Raw genomic sequence first — 22,781 nt, 5'->3', positions numbered from 1 at the left:
ATCTTTGTTTACACTGGCGCGTTATGTTCCGTAATGTTTTACCTCCAAAACATCCGGTGATTTTGCAGAGCCACATCAATTTACAGAAATACTCATAATAAACATTGATAAAAGATACAAGTGTTTTACATGGAACTTTAGATAAACTTCTTATCTTTGGGGTAGGGGGCAGTATTTTCATGTCCGGATGAAAAGCATGCCCAGAGTAAACGGCCTGCTACAAAGCCATAAAAGCTAGAATATGCATATTAGTAGATTTGGATAGAAAACACTCTGAAGTTTCTAAAATTGTTTGAATGATGTCTGAGCAGAACTCATCAGGCAGGCAACAACCTGAGAAAATCCAACCAGGAAGTGGGAAATCTGAGGTTGGTCGATTTTTAACTCTGCTCCTATTAAAGATACAGTGGGATATTGGTAATGTTGCACTTCCTAAGGCTTCCACTAGATGTCAACAGTCATTAGAACCTTTTTCTGATGCCTCTACTGTGAAGTGGGGCAGAAGCAGAGGAATGAGTAAGGTCTATCATGACCTGAACTTGCCCTGACAATGCGTGTTCACGTGAGAGCGAGCTCTGTTCCATCGTACTTCTGAAGACACAGGAATAATCCGGTTGGCACATTATTGAAGAATTATGTTAACATCCTAAAGATTGATTCAATACTTTGTTTGTCATGTTTTTACGGACTGTAATATATAAAAAAAAATACTTTTCGTCCGTACTTTCCGCTGGACTTGCCCGCGCGTCGTGAGTTTGGAAAGTGTACTGAACGCTAGAACAACGAGGAATTTGGACAAATGATGGACATTATCGATCAAAACAAACATTTATTGTGGAACTGGGATTCCTAGGAGTGCTTTCTGATGAAGATCATCAAAGGTAAGTGAATGTTTATAATGTGACTTCTGACTGCATAATATGGCGGCTATATTTGTGTCTTGATTGGGCTCTGAGCGCCGACTCACATTATTGCATGGGTTGCTTTTTTCGTAAAGCTTTTTTGAAATCTGACAGCGGTTGCATTGAGAAAAGGATCTAAAATTCCATGCATAACAGTTGTATCTTTTAGCAATGTTTATTATGAGTATTCCTGTAAATTGATGTGGCGCTCTGCAAAATCAAAGGATGTTTTGTGACTTCTGAACGTAAGGCGCCAATGTAAACTCAGATTTTTGGATATAAATATGAACTTTACCGAACAAAACATACATTTATTGTGTAACATGAAGTCATCTGAACATCATCAAAGGTTAGTGTTAATTAATTTTGTAATTAATGTTCATTAATTGCAATTATCTTTTTAAGTCTGAAACCCAGAGGGTGTAAAGTTCTGGTGTAAATGAAACAGACAGCATTCCCATCTCACAATTAGTCAGATACAATTTTATTGGCGAGAGCTCTGACGTGCATATACAAAAACGTTCCTTTTATCCCTTAAACTACGCACATACATGCACACTTTGGATTATCCCCTGAAGTCTCACCACAGTTTATTACTCAGCTGACGGTTCCAGTCCCCCCCAGATACGGAAAAGACGGAGAGCCCCTCCAGGTTATCTCCACAGTTATAGCTAGGTCGGTTTATAGCTGGGTCGGTTCAAACATGGGTTAAGGAGTCTCTTTGCTTCCTTTCGGCACACACATACATTCCTTTCTTCCCCAATGGTTATCATTTTTAATTACCCCTTGTCCATGCTACATAACCTCTAATCCTAATGGTTAAGTTTCTGGGTAGAATTATTTAATCATTTATCTTAAACCTTGATAAATTATTTTAACAGTTAGTGATTAATTTAATCTCTTTCTGCTTTTTGTGAATCCTCTCTTTGGCTGGAAAAATGGCTGTGTTCTGTGAATAGGCACTCACCTAACAATGGTTTGCTTTCGTCGTAAAGCCTTTCTGAGATCAGACACTGTGGCTGGATTTACAAGTATCTTTAAAATGGTGTAAAATACATGTATGTTTGAGGAATTTTAATTATGGGATTTCTGTTTTTGAATTTAGCGCCCTGCAGTTTCACTGGCTGTTGAAGAGGTGGGACGCTAACGTCTCACGTACCCTAGAGAGGTTAATGCAACCGCTGTGTCAGATTTAAAAAAACTTTACAGAAAAAGCACACCATCCAAAACAAGCCATACAGGTACCCGCCATGTTGTGGAGTCAACAGAAGTCAGAAATAGCATTATAAATATTCACTTACCTTTGTAAGTGTTTGTTTTGTTCGATAACGTCCAAATACCTCCCTTTTGTTCGCGTTTAGATCCAAATTGATGACGCGCAGGCCAGACAAAGTAAAATAAATCCATTACAGTTCGTAGAAACATGTCAAACAATTTATAGAATCAATCTTTAGGATGTTTTTAACATCTTCAATGTTTCAACCGGAGAATTCCTTTGTAGAAATGCGATGGAACGCAGTTAACGCAGTTAACTCACGGGGGCGCGCCTGAGTGAGCTCATGGCACTCTGCCAGACACCTGACTCAATCAGCTGTCATTCCCTCATCCTTCACAGTAGAAGCATCAAACAAGGTTCTAAAGACTGACATCTAGTGGAATATTGAATAGACAAACCTCAGATTTCCCACTTCCTGGTTGGATTTTCTCAGGTTTTTGCCTGCCATATGAATTCTGTTACTCTGACATCATTCAAACAGTTTTAGAAACTTCAGTGTTTTTCTATCCAAATCTACTAATAATATGCATATCTTAGCTTCTGGGACTGAGGAGCAGGCAGTTTACTCTGGGCACCTTATTCATCCAAGCTACTCAATACTGCCCCCAGCCATAAGAAGTTAGTCAGCTTTTTATATATATATTTGTAATGATGACAACTACAATACTGAATGAACACTTAACTAAATATAATACATCAATAAAATCAATTTAGTCTCAAATAAATAATGAAAGTGTTTAAATAATGCAAAAACAGTGTTCAAGTGCAATATGTGCCATGTAAAAAAGCTAACGTTTAAGTTCCTTGCCCAGAACATGAGAACATATGAAAGCTGGTGGTTCCTTTTAACATGGGTCTTCAATATTCCCAGGTAAGAAGTTTTAGGTTGTAGTTATTATAGGACTATTTCTCTCAACCATTTTGTATTTCATATACCTTTTGACTATTGGATGTTCTTATAGGCACTTTAGTATTGTCAGCCAAATCTCAGGAGTTGATAGGCTTGAAGTCATAAACGGCACAATGCTTGAAGAGCTGCTGGCAAACGCAGTAAAGTGCTGTTTGAATGAATGCTTACGAGCCTGCTGCTGCCTACCATTGCTCAGTCAGACTGATTTGATAACAGACTTAATTATAATAACACACAAATACGAGCCTTGGGTCATTAATATGGTCAAATCCGGAAACTATATAATTTCGAATAAACGTTTTATTCTTTCAGTGAAATACGGAACCGTTCCGTATTTTATCTAACGGGTGTCATCCCTAAGTCTAAATATTGCTGTTACATTGCACAACCTTCAATGTTATGTCATAATTATGTACAATTCTAGCAAATTAATTACGGTCTTTGTTAGGAAGAAATGGTCTTCACACAGTTCGCAACGAGCCAGGCGGCCCAAACTGCTGCATATACCCTTACTCTGCTTGCACAGAACGCAAGAGAAGTGACAATTTCCCTAGTTAAAAGAAATTCATGTTAGTAGGCAATATTAACAAAATATGCAGGTTTAAAAATATATACTTGTGTATTGATTTTAAGAAAGGCATTGATGTTTATGGTTAGGTACACTGGTGCAACGACAGAGCTTTTTTTCGAGACTGCGCTTGTTAAATCACCCATTTGGCGAAGTAGGCTGTGATTCAATGATACATTAACAGGCACCGCATCGATTATATGTAACGCAGAATAAACTAGTAATATCATCAACCATGTGTAGTTAACTAGTGATTATGTTAAGGTTTGTTTTAAGATGTTTAATGCTAGCTAGCAACTTACCTTGGCTCCTTGTTGCACTCGCGTAACAGGTAGTTAGCCTGCCACGCAGTCTCCTCGTGGAGTGCAACATAATTGGTGTCCAAAAATGTTGATTACCGATTTGTTATGATTAATTAATCGGTCGACCTCTAGTGTGTAATAGCAGAGTATATTGGCCTAGAGAACACTCAAACTGTTATAGAAAAATATTTTATTTGCAGTCTGTACAAATGAGTCACACCTTTTAAATGGAAAAATACTTAACACTTTTAGGAACATCGTATATAAATAAACTTTTTGGCATTCATAAAATCTAGCTGCAAAACTAAGTGTAACATTACAAACAGATATTCCTATGTACAGTAAAACCAACCAGTGGCTCCTAGTCCAGTGCAGACAGCCATGACAACCACACCTGTTTCCCTTTAGATGAGCATTTATAGACTCTCACAGACCTACACATCACAATGGATGCTGTGCATCGGAGTACATTCTTCAGGTTTCACAAGAGCCTGCTATGGCCTTAATTTACCTGAGTGGCTATATTTATTTTGTGGCTATGGCTTAGCATAATTGTGTAATCATACAGTGTGACGGGTAGCCTCTTATTTACAAGATGCAGAATAGTTGTCTCCAGACCCTGTCAATGGGGAGAAACAGGAGCTCTTACCTACTGCATAGATTAAAAGGCACAGAACAATAACATGTCAGATCTGCTACTGAATGGGAGGCGCTAGCTGGTGCATGTGACATTGCATATTAGTTTCCATGTAACGCTTAGGACTAGATTCAATCTATATTGCTGAAGACCTGTGCAATTTAAAGGCAATGTTCGCGGAGACTGGAATCATGGTAAATGTTGCATGTCGGCCCAATCGGAAATTACCTTTTCAATGCCGCTATTACTCGGCTCTTCAGTGGTATGGTTTGAATCTAGGCCGAGTCAACCTTTGTCCTTTATCTTAACCTGCCAAAACATTTTACATAGCCCATGTTTCCTTTCTAAGATTGGTAATACAACAGTATACCCTACAACTACATTAGTCTAAATTGAGACATGCAAAATATACTTGGCTCTAAACTGATTACCATTTTGAACCACTTGTCACCAGGATAAATTACAATATCTGTAGAAATGTATAGCTTGATCATTTGAATCAGCTGTGTCGCGTTAGGGCAAAACAAACCGGGCCTCCTGAGGACTGTTTGAAACCCTGCCTTATAGCAAACAGTAATGTGTTGGTTGTCATGACCGGCTTGCTAAAATTCACGTTCCAACTAGTTTGAGATGAAGCAAGAGTTCCTATGACAAATAGTAGGAACAGCAATCAAAGTAAAACAGAATGTGAACCAACGATTATTCCATGGATGCATTAATCTAGAGCCCCTCTGAGGTTGGAGGAATATTCCTCGGTCAACTCAATGTTTAACTGGCGCCTATATTGACAATGGATTTATACAAATAATGAGTCAAGTCCCAGTAGGTAATGTGGGCCTATACTGTAGAAGTGCTGCCGTGGTGGTTTTGCATTAGTTCTAGTCTCAATCAAATGGTGTCTATGGCTGTGTTTACACAAGCAGCCAGATTCTTTCAATAATTGATCTTTTGACTAATCAGCTCACCAATTAGTAGAAAAATGATCGGAATTGTGCTGCCTATATAGATGCAGCCTATTGAACTCCTGGGAGGCAGTATTAAGCCCTGACCTAACCAGTCAATCTGAATTTGTAAAAATTCCTGAATTTAATTGTTAGAAAAACACCTGAATATTACCTGATGCTATTATGTTCAACACAACAGCAAATAATATGAAAGGGGTTATTGCCATGCTATTTCATTTTCATTAAAATATCTATACAAATAACCAGTCTGGGGCGATCCACATCACTGAAATCTTCCATTGAAAACCATTCATATCCCAAATAGCGAACCACTTGCACACAGAAGAAACACCCATAATAACAAGGAACCGGAAATGCTGAAATGGAACAGAAGCAGCTCTCTTGGTTGGCCAGTTTGTGTTGTGAAAGTGTGGGCATGTTGTGGAGCCAAGGGAAGAAGTGCCACAAGGCAGTTCCGACTATAGACTATGGGCAGCTGCTGAGAGTTCGGGGAGTTTGTCTTTGGGCAACACACGGCGATGTGAGAGGAGAGCTATGGGTTGCCATTGGAAACAACTTAGGATGAGGACAGCTGATTCGTGGAGAAGCTATCACACAGAGGCACTTGACAGCACAGCAGTGAGTCAGTTTCCTACTGGCCGGTGAGATTGTGTGGGAGGGGCCAAACACTCATACTCCGTTCTGTGAGGGCAGGGCCTCCAGGTATAGGTCTCTGTGCATGAAGCAATGTACATGATCATGCAGGAATTCATTCTATTACACAGGAAGCGCAATTGACATTTGAAAAATCAAAACATCCTATTCTAAGACTTCCTTGTAAACTTGATTCACAGCTTGATCCTACATTCAGAAAGCTGGAGCTAGATACCTCCATGTAAAACTGGATATAAATAAAATACAGCATTGACAGTACCTAGTTTCTTATTCCATTTTAACGCTGTTCTTCCTGGTTTTCCTCCAATAGGATTTTTCCTACCCTCACTGGCTGTGACACAGAAGCCCTGGGGAGTGGGCACGCCGTCGCTGGGCGTCAGTGCCCCTCATGGCGGGTGTGTCATTGCGTCACACAGTTTTCGCCCATGTCCTGTGCGTATCGGTCAGAGATGGCGGTGCGCAGGTCCTCAATTTCCTTCCTCAGCTGGCCAACCTCCAGCAGCTTGGCCCGCAAGCTGTCCTCCACCAGAGCGTTGTCATTCTCCTCCCCTGACATGCTCATCGCTATGGGGGTCAGAGAGAAATACACCGTCAATCTGATGGGGCTTTAGCTCAAATCAACCATGGCAAGACTTCAAATTCTGTCAATGAGCATCGTGTGACTGAGTGTGAAATACGCTAGGTTTTGAGATGAGTGTTTGTATCTTCTGTCAGTGTTTTTTTTTCATGCTGTGCGATAGGTCGTGTGTGTGGGGGGAGTACTCCAGTGAGGTTGAAGGGGGGGGAAAGTGACCGCTCTTATCTAGTTCAGAGTGAAAGAGTGTACAGTCGTCACCAAAAGTCAAGAATTACACATTAATTTTCAAAGTCTGCTGCCTCAGTGTCTTTAGATATTTTTGTTAGATGTTACTATGGAATACTGAAGTACAATTACAAGCATTTCATAAGTGTCAAAGGATTTATATTGACAATTACATGAAGTTGAGGCAAAAAGTCAATATTTGCAAGACCTCTGCAATCTGCCCTGGCATGCTGTCAATTAACTTCTGAGCCACATCCTGACTGATGGCAGCCCATTCTTGCATAATCGATGCTTGGAGTTTGTCAGAATTTGTGGGTTTTTGTTTGTTCATCCGCCGCTTGATGATTGACCACAAGTTCTCAATGGGATTAAGGTCTGGAGTTTCCTGGCCATGGACCCAAAATATTGATGTTTTGTTCCCCAAGCCACTTAGTTATCACTTTTGCTTTATGGCAATGTGCGCCATCATGCTGGAAAAGGCATTGTTCGTCACCAAACTGTTCCTGGATGGTTGGGAGAAGTTGCTCTTAGAGGATGTGTTGGTACCATTCTTTATTCATGGCTGTGTTCTTATGCAAAATTGGGAGTGATGTCACTCCCTTGTCTGAGAAGCAACCCCACACATGAATGGTCTCAGGATGCTTTACTGTTGGCATGACACAGCACTGATGGTAGCGCTCACCTTGTCTTCTCCGGACAAGCTTTTTTCCAGATGACCCAAACAATCGGAAAGGGGATTCATCAGAAAAAATGAATTTACCCCAGTCAGCAGTCCAATCCCTGTACCTTTTGCAGAATATCAGTCTGTCCCTGATGTTTTTCTTGGAGAGAAGTGGCTTCTTTGCTGCACTTCTTGACACCAGGCCATCCTCAAAGTCTTTGCCTCACTGTATGTGCAGATGCACTCACACCTGCCTGCTGCCATTCCTGAGCAAGCTCTGTACTGGTGGTGCCCAGATCCCGCAGCTGAATCAACTTTAGGAGACGGTCCTGGCGCTTGCTGGACTTTCTTGGGCGCCCTGAAGCCTTCTTCACAACAATTGAAGTTTTTGATGATCTGATAAATGGTTGATTTAGGTGCATTCTTACTGGCAGCAATATCCTTGCCTGTGAAGCCCTTTTTGTGCAAAGCAATGATGACGGCACGTGTTTCCTTGCAGGTAACCATGGTTGACAGAGGAAGAACAATGATTCCAAGCAACACCCTCCTTTTGAAGCTTCCAGTCTGTTATTTGAACTCAATCAGCATGACAGAGTGATCTCCAGCCTTGTCCTCGTCAACACTCACACCTGTGTTAACAAGAGAGTCACTGACATGATGTCAGCTGGTCCTTTTGTGGCAGGGCTGAAATGCAGTGGGAATGTTTTTGGGGATTCAGTTCATTTGCATGGCAAAGAGGGACTTTGCAATTCATCTGATCACTCTTCATAACATTCTGGAGTATATGCAAATTGCCATCATACAAACTGAGGCAGCAGACTTTGACAAATATTAATTTTCATTCTCAACTTTTGGCCACGACTCTACATGTATTCAGAGGAGCTTGTTGTTGTGAGCTGACAGCCTAATTCCCCCCTCTGTTTTCTTAGGGAAAAGAAGTGCATCCTACTGCCGACAGAAGTGGACAGAAAATGCAGAATAGAATAAGGAAAACAATTAAGAATAGGTGGGACCAAACATCAATTTCAAAAGGAGTTCAAGTAATTTGACATCACAAAGATGGTTGGGAAGTCTTAACTGTAAGGTAGCTAGTGAAGTAACGTCTTCCTCAGTGGAAAAACCCAATTACTGTTGATGCCCGAAAACTATGAAGTTGATATTCAGAAGCCTATAACTGAGTAGATAGGCTAGTCCGAGGAGCTAATGTTGGGTTTGCATATGGCAGTAGTTCACGGTGGGTGGAGGTGTGTGTGTGTGTAGATAGGAGAGGCTGGGTTTCAATCCGATCACGCTGTCGGCAATGCGGGTTTTAAAGGCAATGTTTCTGTGTTTGCGGAGACCATTCACTGTAAAATGCTGCGTTGTCGGCTCAATTGAAAATGACCTTTTTAAATGGCGCAGTGTCCAAAGCTGCGATCGGATTTGAATCCCAGCTTAAGAGGATTAACCCAGATGTATCTACTTACATTTGATGCCCAGTAGCAGTGCCAGGTTGGGTTCCTTGCCCTGGGCCCTCTGGGTGAGGATACTACAGAGGGCCTTGAGGTCAAGCAGACACAAGGACATCTCCTTCAGCAGGGGCCCTGCCTCTGGCCCCTTGCCCCCGCAGCCCTGACGAATCACCACGCCATCCTCCACCTGCCTTTGGTTCTGTAGAAACACACGTAGCTTAGAGACCAACACTGGGTTTTATTATCAAACACCATGCTAATGCAGCACAGCTCAGGAGTGTTCACAAAATCCCCCAAATATTAAATTGGATTTTTGCGCCAGTTCAGAGTAGATCAAGTGTTCCTGAATTGAGACATACATTGGCTAAATCCTTTTGTGCTGAAAAGCTTCGTTATTATTCTGTCGCTGCCAGATTGCATTTATTAATAAATACACATTGTAAAATGCTGGAGGGAGTGTAGCCACACTCAAATTATTTTGTGTTATAACATGACAGCCATACTATTATTTCTGAACAGAAGTGGATTTGTCCATTGAGTGTATTTTTTACATTAAAACTGAACTTGAGAGGAAGAACTGCTGCAGAGCTGGCTGGCATCTAAAGCAGTGTGTCTCCCTGTGTGGATCATCAACACCCTCTCCATGGCTGGGCTTTGAAACGAGTTAAAATATACACTTTCAAATGAGTCTCTAAATGTCTCACAGAATACCAAGGAGAAAATTAGAATAATAATCACCATCATTATAACTCAACAGGATAACAAGGTATCATAGCAACACCCACAGAGGTGGCCGCAAAGTCCTTTTCGGGCGGATTATCCAACTTCCTGCTCTCCCAAAATGGAGGCCATTTCACCACTAAAGGCTCTCTCTTTCACCTCAGTATCATCTCTATGTAACTAAAGGCACCCACCCATGTGGCTCAGTTGGTAGAGCATGTGGCTTCGATTCCCATTGGGGACTAGAATGAAAAAGTGTGCACTCACTACTAAGTCGCTCTGGATAAGAGCGTCTGCTAAATTACATGAATGTAAAAATGTAACGCTGGGAGTCAAATCTCCTCACCTCTCAATCGCTCTACACAGTGCTGGAGGGAACATAAATACCCAGCCTCCAACATTCACGAGCCACACAGAGCAGTGGAGAGCACGGTCAAATTAAAACCAGTGATCCTAGACAGGGCGCTGTGTAGACTACCTCATCTCGTCATATCTCTCTGTCCCTTCAGACACGAGCTGCCTGGGAGTCACTGCAGAGCCAGGCAAAGTCAGCCAACAAACACTCCTCCATCCCTCTCTCCAAACCAGCGACCTTCCCTTGTGGGAGCCAGGCGGAGGAATCTTCCAGATGATAATTGCCTTTTGTTTCCCTGTCAGAGGGATAATGTATGGTGCTGGGGTGTCAGCCGTCTGTGTGTGTGCTCTACCGCTCCTATGTACAGGACACACACATTACCGCCAGCATGAATTCAGACCTTTTATCACCAGGCTCATCCTCACCTTGAGACGGGCGGGAGAGTTGAAAAATGACACCATGAATTCTAATTGGGTCCGTGTGGTAGTGGGGGTGCTGAAGGGGCCATATTGGGTTATTCATGACTCTGCTGCTATGAAAAGATCTGAGGACAAAAAGGGCCTGTAGAGAAACAGAATGGTGGTGAATGGACTTCTCCATCACCATTAAACCTGGGACAGAGAAAACTGTCTGTCAGGATGTAGGGTGGAGAGAGAGAGAGGAAGCTACCAGCTACAGTGGATACTAGCTAGCTACCCCACTCTAGCCCTGGGTTGGAAAATCTGAGAAATAAAAAAATGTCTGCTCCAAAGAATAGTTCTACTTTCTGTGGTAGTCCTGTGTAGCCTTCTTTATTTGAACATGTTTGAAGAGGCAGCGTGGGGCTGGTTACCTGGTGGAGGGTGTCAGCGAGTGAAGCCAGGTCCTCGCCCTGTTGCTGGAGCTCTTGGGAGAGACATCGCTCCTTCTGCAGCCTCTGCTCTACAGCCTGCAGCAGAACAATAAGACAGCCGTCACATACTGTATAATGCTCTGATGACAGTGATGACTCATCATCATCCCCACCACTGACAGACACAAGGACACACATACAACATGACAACTACTACAACAGCGGTTGATTGAAGCATACTGTTGACCCAAATTAAGTCTAATAACAGGTAAGGGTGTAACGGTCCACATATTTGTACCGAAACCGTTCGGTATTGTGACCTTGATTCGGTCTGCACTGTGAACCAGAAAATAAAAGCACTAGGCCTATAGGTTATGCCTGCACTGCGTTGTATGCCTCTTGAGTAAATCTGAGCTGAATTTCTTTCAAGCTATTCTGTTAAAACAAGATCCTATGCGCACGTTGTAATCAAAATTCAAATCTTAATTGGTGCATTTCAAACTGTCCTTTTGTGGGGCACAGCCGGGAACTAGTTCTGTACGATGGTGAGTGGTGGGGTCGATGAACCAGGAGGATTCTCCATCGTTTAAATCTCCAGTTTGGGAACATTTTGTCTTCCCAGTAGGTTACAACGACGATGGACAGAGAGAGTATGTCTCCACTGCCCAATGAGAATAGCATATGCAGCTGCCAACACCTCAGACATGTTGATACATTTACTCTGACATCCCCCCCAGTAATCCTACCACCGGAGCAAGATGGAAACGCAAAAAAAGAACATAACTTTCGGTCTCCCCTGTGCATTCAAGCAGCCCTTGGCAGCTGATTTTGACCAGGCCAAAGACACGACGAGCGATAGGTATGTTTACAGCCGCAGCCGCGGATATGAGCCTACTCTCTGTGGTTTAGAAGAATAGGGGGTTTCAGCACCTTGTGAAAGTGCTCAAGCGACGTTAACAACTTTGCCCCCTCGCTCTATACTAGCAAGCTAAAGCCGAAGTTGTCAATGAATTGGTCAACGCACACAAGTGCACATTTTTTGTCTTTGTAAGAAAACATTATAGCATAGGCCTATACAATGTCTGAGCCATGGTTACACGCATAGTGCACTTTATTTTAGTGTTGTTGATGAGTAATCGGCTGTTTTCATTGAAGAAAATCCAAGTTGTTGTTATTCCAGATGGTGATCTCATCAGGTATTATGAATCAGAAACGGAACCGTGACTCCAAAACCGCAATACGTACTGAACTGTGGGTTTGGTGAACTGTTACACCCTTAATAGCAGGGTCTTACCATCAGCTCAAGGGTGAGTTTTTCAATCTGGTTCTTCTGATTGTCTATCAGCTGAAAAAGAGCAGTGGGGCATTGTAAACGTCTGGTAGCAGCCTGGCTCATCTCTCTGAGTGACCCTGTGTGTGTGTTTGTGTTGTGTGTGTGTTTGCGTGTTGTGGTGTAGACAAGGAGATACATTAGTTATCTGGAACTTTTTAAAAGACTGACATGTCAACAAATGTCAAAGCTTGAGACTAAGCTTGAGAATGTTAAAACCTTCTGCCAGTTGGGAATAACAGTATAGTAGGTAAGATGGTTGGGTTGTTACTGATGCACTAGATGAGGCTTTATTACCTTAGCGTTAAGTGTGTGTGTGTCTTTGTGTGTGTGTCTGCATGCATTCTGCGTCTCACCTCGGTGGTGGTGGCTTGCTGATCCTGTAACCGTACGTTCTCTATCTCCAGCTCCTTCAGGTCCAGCATGGGGAGCCGGATCCCGTCCTCAAGACACTGCTCCACCTTCTGCTGCAGGCTGGGGGAACCAGGGAGAGACACAACGTTAGGGCACCGTCTGTCATCAACACAACCACAACTTACCAGCTCTGACTGTTTTAACACACTGTTACAACTAGAAGGAGAAGTTGCAGAGGAAGATTGTATTTCCGACACACCTCTGTACAGCAGCCACCAGCTCCTTCTCCCTTTTGCACTGGGTCTCAATCAGGTCCTCTTTCGCCTGCAGCACGGCGCAGCCCTCCTCCAGACTCTTCTCCAGACAAGCCACTGTTTCCTGCAGACCCTGGGCCTTCCCCTGACCCTCCTCCAGCTGATGAACACATACAGGAACAGAAAATTAGGACTATACACACACTATCTGTGACTATCCCAACCACATCTCAGAGAACACCACAGGAACATATGTACACAAAGACCACTAACTAAGACTGACCTGGCCAAAGGAATATCAGTACACACTACACACAAACCACTAAATAAAGTTGACACTGTTTGGTTCTTATTGGCCTCTGGTGGCAAGATGGTGTATTACATGATTACCATTAGACAACAATGAGATTCAATTTGACAATTGACATATTATCTTAAGGTTGACCGGAGGCTGTTAATAGCCACTCTGAACTCCCATCCCACTCTACCACTAATGCAGCCTGAAATGGCTGATCTAATCAGGTCTAATGAGATTACAGAGCTGTAATGAAGAGACGACCCCGCTCCATTACCAGGTGTTAGCTTAGCACTGAGACGCTAACTAGCAGATACGCTAGCAGGGTCTCACTCTCTGGCCACGCTAGAGAGGGCAGAAATAAGGAGCTTTCGGACCAGTGACCACAAATCCAATGGACCACTAACCTTAAACTTTAACCCTCACCAGAACCGTGACTTAACCCTAAAACTAAATCAAGATCATACAGGCTAGCTCGTGTACTTTCTCATAATAATACAAAAAATATATATTCTAACATGGCCATCAAATGACTAAGAAGCTTAGCAGAGATACTAGCAGAGACGTCAGTAGAGATGCTAGCAGAACCCCTGTGGTCAGCCAGCCAGACGGGACCCCCTGAGGTGGTCCTGTGGCTGGGGAGACAAACTACCTGCTGGGCCTGGGTCTGGACCTCATCGAGGGAGGGCAGGTCAGCTAGGTACTTCTCCAGGGTCTCTATCCTCTGCTGCTTTTCCTTATTCTGCTCACTCTCCCTCAGACACTTCTTCTTCAGGCTGCTGATGTAGCGGTCGCGCGTCTTCATCTGAAAGGCAGGAGAAATGGTTGATTACATTCATTAGGGTTAGGATTTTGACTGGGGTTGATCCGGGGTGTGGACATGAACTACATTAGAGTTAGGATTAGGGTTGTGGTGAGGCTGGTGTTTGTAGTTGAGGCTAGTGTTAAGATTGATCTGTGTAATGTGCCCGTTGGTCACCTTCTCCTCCAGCTTCTTGATGTCCTCTGTGTATTTCTGGGTGTTCTGTTTGAGGAACTCGTTGAGGTGGATGACCTCCAGCTCTGCAGCGGCCAGTTTACGGCCCAGCTCCCCGTTGTCACAGCACAGAGGACTCACCCTATCTGGGACCTGCAGCTGGGGGTGGAGCTGGGGATGGGGCTGTGCTACAGGACTGTCATATGGAGACTCCTGGGAAAGAAACAAGGAGATACATTAGTTGTCATTCTTTTAAAAAGTTCCAGATATGTCAACAAATGTCAAAGCTTGAGACTAAGCTTGAGAATGTTAAAACCTTCTGCCAGTTGGGAATAACAGTATAGTAGGTAAGACGGTTGGGTTGTTACTGATACACTAGATGAGGCTTTATTACCTTAGCGTTAAGTAGATAGGGGTCGTCACAGCGCCCCTTCTGGCTCAGGAGGACCTGTTGCGCTCTCAGGTCATTGTCCCTGATCCGGGCATGGAGCTGAAGGATCTGCTGCTTTTGTCTGGAAAACACACATCAGACATAACATGTCAGTGACACATCACCATTGATTACAGAAGCAGGCATACTGATATCCAAGTCATACTAACATGGGAAAACATCTTATGAGGTACACAGTAAAATAAGCAATGGTCACACACAGTGCCAGCTCTCTACATTATCCATATTACACAGACAACAGGCCAATGAATGCCCACTCTGTGTGGATCATGTAGGACGATATATAATAACATCCATCTTAATGCCACTAGAGTTTATAGCATATAGCATACATATCTAGCCCTGGGTACTTCTGAGTCAGCGTTGTGGACAGGTGGTAATATACGGTGCTTTCTACTGGGCCCTGGTTGGCCAGTAAAACATGAAGATTAAGGCTGTGTGACAGAATCTCCATTCAGTATAAATGACTTGTCTAGTATTTCTCTCTAGTGGAGGGTGGGCCAGCTGCCTGCATGCTATCCTGATGAGGCAAGCACAATTTCACTCCCCTAAACCCCCCGCCTTGAAAGAATGTCATATTTATATTCAGCTCCTAATGCTTGTGTGTAACTCTTACCTTGACATTTTCTGCCTTTCAGCAAAATAAAAGGGGAGTGTTGATTAATGCTACTGGATCAAGATAGGAATACTAAATGCTGTGTACCGATATACTATATTAAATCAATTGTAGTGTATTCAAGGATTAAAAAACCTTCTAAAGTTTGTTATTCCCACTTTAAAATGTCAGATTCATTGTGGCTAAAAATGTATCAACCTCTACAAAATTGTACATTCATTATAATCCACATAATAATTCACATTTCCTGTTGCTGTAGGTATATTTTCCTGCTGTGAGAAATTGGTCGAATTAAGATACTACACATGTACACTGAGCTTACAAAACATTAGGAACACCTGCTCTTTCCATGACATAGACTGACCAGGTGAATCCATGATCCCTTATTGATGTCACCTGTTAAATCCACTTCAATCAGATTAGATGAAGGGGAGGAGACGGGTTAAAGTAGGATTTTTAAGCCTTGAGACAAATGATACATGGATTGTGTATGTGTGCCATTCAGAGAGTGAACGGGCAAGACAAAAGATTAAGTGCCTTTGAACGGGGTATGGTAGTAGGTGCTAGGTGCACCGGTTTGTGTCAAAAACTGCAAGGCTGCTGGGTTTTTCATGCTGAACAGTTTCCCTTGTGTATCAAGAATGGTGCACCACCCAAAGGACATCCAGCCAACTTAACACAACTGTGGGAAGCATTGTAGTCAACATGGGCCAGCATCCCTGTGGAACGCTTTCGACACCTTGTAGAGTCCATGCTCCGACGAATTGAGGCTATTCTGAGGGCAAAAGGTGGAAGGTGTTCCTAATGTTTGGTATACTCAGTGTATGTAGGTTTGGTTAAGACTGCCACCTGGTGGTGAAATCAGCTTTTTTTCTCATTCATTTGCGTCACATTGAGGGAGATAATCAATAAAAGGGAAAGTGAACTGAATGCATTCAACTGAAATGTGTCTTGCGCATTTAACCCAACCCCTCTGAATCAGGAGGCATACAGCCTACTGTTAACAGCCTACTGTTAACCCAACTCATGGCTAGAAACATAATGGTAAGAAACGGTTAATCCCATATCTAATGCACATAGCATCTCGTCTAATTCACTAGGTACCAACAATTGACCAGTCTCAAGAATGAGCAGGCTGGGCTGGGTTCAAATATGTATATAAACCCTGGATTGCTGATGCTATGTGTTGGCAATTGAGGGGCTTTGAAGCCATCGGTCGGCCAAAATGGACACTACCCAGTAGTAATGAATGGAATTGTCCACTATTTCAATTAAATGTTTCAAGGACAAAATTATATGTATTTAAGTATTTTGTTGTAGCGGGGCCAGTAACATTAGGTTAATTATACTTTAAGGAAAATGTTTTTATATATACAGTACCAGTCAAAAGTTTGGACACGCCTACTTATTTCAGGGTATTTCTTAATTTTTTACTATTTTCTACATTGTAGAATAATAGTGAATACATCAAAACTATGAAATAACACATATGGAATCATGCATTAACCAAAAAAGTGTTAAACAAATAAAACTATATTTTATATTTGAGATTCTTCAAAGTAGCCCCCCTTTGCCTTGTAGCCACCCCTTGCCTTGATGACTGCTTTGCACACTTGGCATTCTGTCAAACAGCTTCACCTGGAATGCTTTTCCAACACTCTTGAAGGAGTTCCCACATATGCTGAGCACTTGTTGAATGAGTAGGTGTGTCCAAACCTTTGACTGGTACTGTATATATATTTTCATTTTTCTGTTTAGCTCACATAATACACTGAACAAAAATATAAATGCAACATGTAAAGTGTTGGTCCCATGTTTCATGAGCTGAAATAGAACATCCCAGACATTTTCCAGACCCACAAAAAGCTTATTTCTCTCAATTTTTTTGCACAAATTTGTTTACATCCCTGTTAGTGAGCATTTCACCTTTGACAAGATAATCCATTAAACAGCATGATCATTACATAGGTGCATCTTGTGTTGGGGACAATAAAAGAACACTAAATGTGCAGTTTTGTCACACAACACAATGCCACAGATGTCTCAAGTTTTGAGGGAGTGTGCAATTGGCATGCTGACTGCAGGAATGTTCCCAAAAGCTTTTGCCAGAGAATTTAATGTTTATTTCTCTACCACAAGCCACCTTCAACATCGTTTTAGAGAATTTGGCAGTACGTCCAACCGGCCTCACAACCACAGACCACATGTATGGCGTCACGTGGGCGAGCGGTTTGCTGATGTCAACGTTGTGGCCCATTGTGGTGATGGGGTTATGGTATTGGCAGGCATAAGCTACATACACAATTGCATTTTATCAATGGCAATTGGATTGCACAAAAATATTTTGCCGAAATCCTGAGGCCCATTGTGAGGCCCATTTTTTTTAAGGTATCTGTGACCAACAGATGCATATCTGTATTCTTAATCATATGAAATCCATAGATTAGGGCCTGATGAATATATTTCAATTGACTAATTTCCTTATATGAACTGTAACTCAGTAAAAGCTTTGAAATTGTTGCATGTTGCGTTTATATTTTTGTTCAGAATATCATTTTAAAGTATGCATTAATGTATCTGTAATAGAATAAGTGTGGCAAAAATCAATGTTGACATTAATAATTGCATTTCGATAGCTTCCAAAACATTTTTTACATTGGTGGGGGAGTTCCAAGATGGAGGCACGGTGATTTCAACACAGCGCCCCCTATCAGTCATCTAGTGTATATATAAATCAATGGCTGGGTTACACACTGATCCCTGCAATTCAAAGCCGGCCCAACCTTTCATGTTAATGCCAGTCTATGTGTCGGTGCGGCAGGGTAAGTCTCTGTGCTGTGTGTCTGCTGTGTCTCTGCCTGTATTTCCTACAGTAATCTATGGGTGGGTGGTGATAGGTGACCCTGTCCTGTCCACTCCCCTCCCCTGGTACTGCCCAGCCTGTCCTATCAGCGCCAGCCTGCCACTCTGAAAGGGTACACCTCGGACGTGTATGGCCGCCACACTGACATCTGCTCAAGGTCATTGAGAAAATGTGTGTCTGTGCGCCTCGAGGGGGTGGCAGTGTGTGGCCCATAGAAAAATGAATGCAGTACTGCCCCATCATATCAGAGACTACAGTGCACTAACCTTCCCCTGGGCAATGACACCCCAAAGGGAAGGGACACTTTCTCTCACAATGCTTGTCCTACTGTGACGAACAGAGTCAGACACAGTGGTGGAATATAATGAGGTGCATAGAGACTCAGTCAGACATGTTTGCTGCTCCAACACAATAAGACTGATTTTGGTGTGGTCCTCCTAGAATTGTTCTGGTGTGTTTTTCTCCAGCCTTAATTAATTCCCCTGCTTTGCCCAATGATTCAGTGCAGCCCTGCTCGTTTAAATGGCCCTCCTCTTCTGTGCTCTGTATTACTGACCTGTCAATCTCCAGCTCTCTCTGTCGCAGCAGGCCCTCTTTGATCTTCACCAGAGTGTTCACAGGAAGGGAGGCTCCGCCCAGCATCTGCACAAGAAACATACAAGACGATCAGCACATTTACAATAACATCTAGTAAACAGGCCAATCCACATCATCATCAACAATATAAAGGTTTAACTAAGAGACACCCAAGCAAGCGACTCAACTAGCCAAAAGCCATTTTGCATTCATGAACTTAATGTAGTCCCTGATCTACTGTAGTCCCTATCCAAACACATGAGCCACAGCTTAATTAAAACGTTCCATCTGTCTTCAAAGCCCACGTACAACTCCACACACTGTGCCTTCACACATTCCTATAGTATATGCTGTATAACCTAGCCCTCCTCTATGCAGGCGTGTGGGAGAGGGTGTTGCGGCCAGGCAGGCAGGCGGGCGTCTCTTGAACATTGCATCAGTGGGTGACTAATCTCTTGTAGCATAACAAGGCTATATAGCACAAGACTACAGTGCATTCAGAAAGTATTCAGACGCCTTGATTCTTTCCACACTTTCTTACGTTACAGCTTTATTCTAAAATGTATTAAATACATTTGTTTTCCTCATCAATCTACACACAATACCCCATAATGACAAAGCGAAAACAGGTTTTTAGAAATGTTTGCAAATGTATTAAAAATAAAAAAATATATAAAATCTTATTTACATAAGTATACAGACCCTTTGCTATGAGACTCGAAATTGAGCTCAGGTGCATCCTGTTTCCATTGATCATCCTTGAGATGTTTCTACAACTTGATTAGACTCCACCTGTGGTAAATTCAATTGATTGGACATGAGTTGGAAAGGCACACACCTGTCAATATAAGGTCCAACAGTTGACAGTGCATGTCAGAGCAAAAAACAAGCAATGAAGTCCAAGGAATTTTCCATAGAGCTCCGAGACAGGATTGTGTCGAGGCACAGATCTGGGGAAGGGTACCAAAAAAAGGCAGCAGCATTGAAGGTTCCCAAGAACACAGTGGCCTCCATCATTCTTAAATGGAAGAAGTTTGGATCTACGAAGACTTCCTAGAGCTGGCCACCCAGCCAAACTATGCAATCGGGGGAGAAGGGCCTTGGTCAGGGAGGTGACCAAGAACCCAATGGTCACTCTGACAAAGCTCTAGAGTTCCTCTGTGGAGATGGGAGAACCTTCCAAAAGGACAACCATCTCTGCAGCACTCCACCAATCAGACCTTTATGGTAGAGTGGCCAGACGGAAGCCACTCCTCAGTAAAAGGCAAATGACAGCCCGCTTGGAGTTTGCCATAAGGCACCTAAAGGGCTCTCCGACACTGAGAAACAAGATTCTCTGGTCTGACGAAACCAAGATTGAACTTTTTGGTATGAATGCCAAGCATCACGTCTGGAGGAAACCTGCCATCATCGCTACGGTGAAGGATGGTGGTGGCAGCATCAAGCTGTGGGGATGTTTTTCAGTGGCAAGGACTGGGAGACTAGTCAGGACCGAGGGAAAGATGAACGGAGGAAAGTACAGAGAGATCTGCTCCAGAGCGCTCAAGACTTCAGACTGGGTTGAAGGTACACCTTCCAACAGTACAATGACCCTAAGCACGCAGCCAAGACAACGCAGAAGTGGCTTCGGGACAAGTCTCTGAATGTCCCTGGTCGAACATCTCTGCAGCGACGCTCCCCATCCAACCTGACAGAGCTTGAGAGGATCTGCAGAGAAAAATGGGAGAAACTCCCCAAATACAGGTGTGCCCAGCAATCGCTGCCAAAGGTGCTTCAACAAAGAATTGAGTAAAGGGTCTGAATACTTATGTAAATGTGATATTTCAGTATTTTATTTTTTATTAATTTGCAAAAATGTCTAAAAACCTATTTTGCCTTTGTCATTATGGGGTATTGTGTGTAGATTGATAAAAAATATATATATTTTAGAATAAGTTGTGGCTGCTTTGCGTGATGTATTGTTGTCTCTACCTTCTTTCCCTTTGTGCTGTTGTCTCTGCCCAACAATGTTTGTACCCTGTTTTGTGCTGCTACCATGTTGTTGTTATGTTGTGTTGCTACCATGCTGTGTTATGTGTTTCTGCCTTGCTATGTTGTTGTCTTGGGTCTCTCTTTATGTAGTATTGTCTCTCATTTCGTGATGTGTGTTTTGTCCTATATTTTTATTTTATTTATGTTTATTTTTAATCCCAGGACCCCGTCCCCGCAGGAGGCCTTTTGCCTTTTGGTAGGCCGTCATTGTAAATAAGAACTTGTTCTTAACTGACTTGCCTAGTTAAATAAAGGTTAAATAAAATAAAAAATAACAAGACTATATAGTATAACAAGACTATATAGCATAACAAGGTATATGTGCTAGATGGCTGGGCTGAAGCAGGGCCCTGGTGAGGAGCTGTCACAGAGATCACGCTATGCCCATCTAACAGGGTGCTGAAAAGGTCCCATTATAAGGTCAGGTATGTCCTCTCTACCAGCTACTGCAGGAGCACAGGGCAGAGATTTGATTGTGTTTGATTTTATTAGGATCTCTTTTAGTCCTCATTTGGACTAATCTTCCAAGAGTCCTAAAACATTAAAATACAATTTATAATATGATCACATTTTCACATATAACACACTGTTACAAACAGACATAATACATTGACATATTGACCAGATAAATATTCTAACAGTCTAAAAAGATAGATTGATTCTTCAGAGACCTGAGTCATGTTCAGTAGGCATGATCGTCTTTTTAAACGGAAAGACAAAAATGAGTTTTCTTACGGAGAAATTCAGTTACTACCGTCTCTGTTTTAAATGGGTTTCTGCAGTTTTCTGCCTGCTGATCGTGAACATTTATATTAGAGGCTGGTCTCAGTCTCCATAAAGGGATGAATGGATTGTATCAGCTACATCTAAGCTGTAACATACACTGAGTCTACAAAACATTAAGAACACCTGCTCTTTCCATGACACAGACTGATCAGGTGAATCCAGGTGAAAGCTATGATCCCTTATTGATTGTTTCTTGAGTGGATGGTCGGGGGGCCGGAACATAATTACAAATAATTTGTAGACTGCAAACTGATCGCAAGAATCCCAAACAGATATTATATTTGACTAAACATAATAATTTCAAACATTGCTTACATTTGTATACGATCACATGTATCTCTCTATTATGCGTGGGAATACTTTCGAACAGATTCTCATAATTACAATCTCTTGGAGCTACAGTCTTTTATGTCCAACAATAAACAATTAAAAAAGTAGTGATGCGCCGATATGACATTTTTGGCCGATCTTCCTTGCCAAGAAAAACCTGATACTGATAACCAATTTTTAACATTTTAGCGGCCTTTTAAGCATTCTAGTACAGTTAAATAGTTAACGCAGTGGTCTAAGGCACTGCATCTCAGTGCAGAGTCGTCACTACAGTCCCTGGTTTGAATCCAGGCTGTATCACATCAGGCGGCGCACAATTGGCCCAGCGTTTTTAGCTAATATCGGCCGATTCCGATATGTTCACTGATTGTTCGTGCATCCCTTAAAAAAATATATAATAATTTGCTCTGAAAACTACCATGGGCTGCCAGTTGGGGAAACCTGGTGTAGATGAAGGGAAGGAGACCAGTTAAAGAAGGATTTTTAAGCCTTGAGACAATTGAGACATGGATTGTGTATGTTTGCTATTCAGAGAGTTAATGGGCAAGACAAAATGTGTAAGTGCCTTTGAACAGGGTATTGTAGTAGGTGCCAGGCGCACCGGTTTGAGTGTGTCAAGAACTGCGATGTTTCTGGGTTTTTCACACTCAACAGTTTCCCGTGTGTATCAAGAATGGTGCACCACCCAAAGGACATCCAACCAACTTGACACATCCCTGCGGAATGCTTTCGACACCTTGTAGAGTCCATTCCCCGACACTATTGAGGCAATTCTGAGGGCAAAAGGGGGTGCAACTCAATATTAGCAAGGTGTTCCTAATGTTTTGTACACTCAGGGTATCGCTCAACAGAAACATTTAAAACCCTGGAAAATCCCGTAGGTA

The 22,781-nt window shown here is 42.5% G+C and overlaps 1 protein-coding gene across 2 annotated transcripts in view; it reads right to left on the bottom strand.

Moving 5' to 3' along the window:
* Positions 1 to 4,131: 4,131 nt before the first annotated feature.
* Positions 4,132 to 22,781, bottom strand: part of LOC139556274 (centrosomal protein of 85 kDa-like) — an 82,627-nt gene continuing 63,977 nt past the window's right edge. For both annotated transcript variants that reach the window (XM_071370009.1, XM_071370006.1), the window contains exons 4-13: positions 18,731 to 18,816; positions 14,639 to 14,756; positions 14,248 to 14,457; positions 13,921 to 14,073; positions 12,979 to 13,133; positions 12,722 to 12,839; positions 12,330 to 12,380; positions 11,036 to 11,131; positions 9,144 to 9,327; positions 4,132 to 6,778 (exon numbers count right to left, since the gene is read on the bottom strand). In XM_071370009.1, the coding sequence (XP_071226110.1) occupies positions 6,615 to 6,778; positions 9,144 to 9,327; positions 11,036 to 11,131; positions 12,330 to 12,380; positions 12,722 to 12,839; positions 12,979 to 13,133; positions 13,921 to 14,073; positions 14,248 to 14,457; positions 14,639 to 14,756; positions 18,731 to 18,816 (1,335 nt within the window). In that variant the 3' untranslated portion in view covers positions 4,132 to 6,614. The remainder of the gene's footprint in view (positions 6,779 to 9,143; positions 9,328 to 11,035; positions 11,132 to 12,329; positions 12,381 to 12,721; positions 12,840 to 12,978; positions 13,134 to 13,920; positions 14,074 to 14,247; positions 14,458 to 14,638; positions 14,757 to 18,730; positions 18,817 to 22,781) is intronic.

The sequence above is a fragment of the Salvelinus alpinus genome, chromosome 27 (assembly GCF_045679555.1).
Source record: "Salvelinus alpinus chromosome 27, SLU_Salpinus.1, whole genome shotgun sequence".
In the NCBI taxonomy this organism is placed as follows: domain Eukaryota; kingdom Metazoa; phylum Chordata; class Actinopteri; order Salmoniformes; family Salmonidae; genus Salvelinus; species Salvelinus alpinus.
Note: the sequence above shows the minus strand (reverse complement) of the source record. Positions and strands in the feature narration are given on the sequence as shown.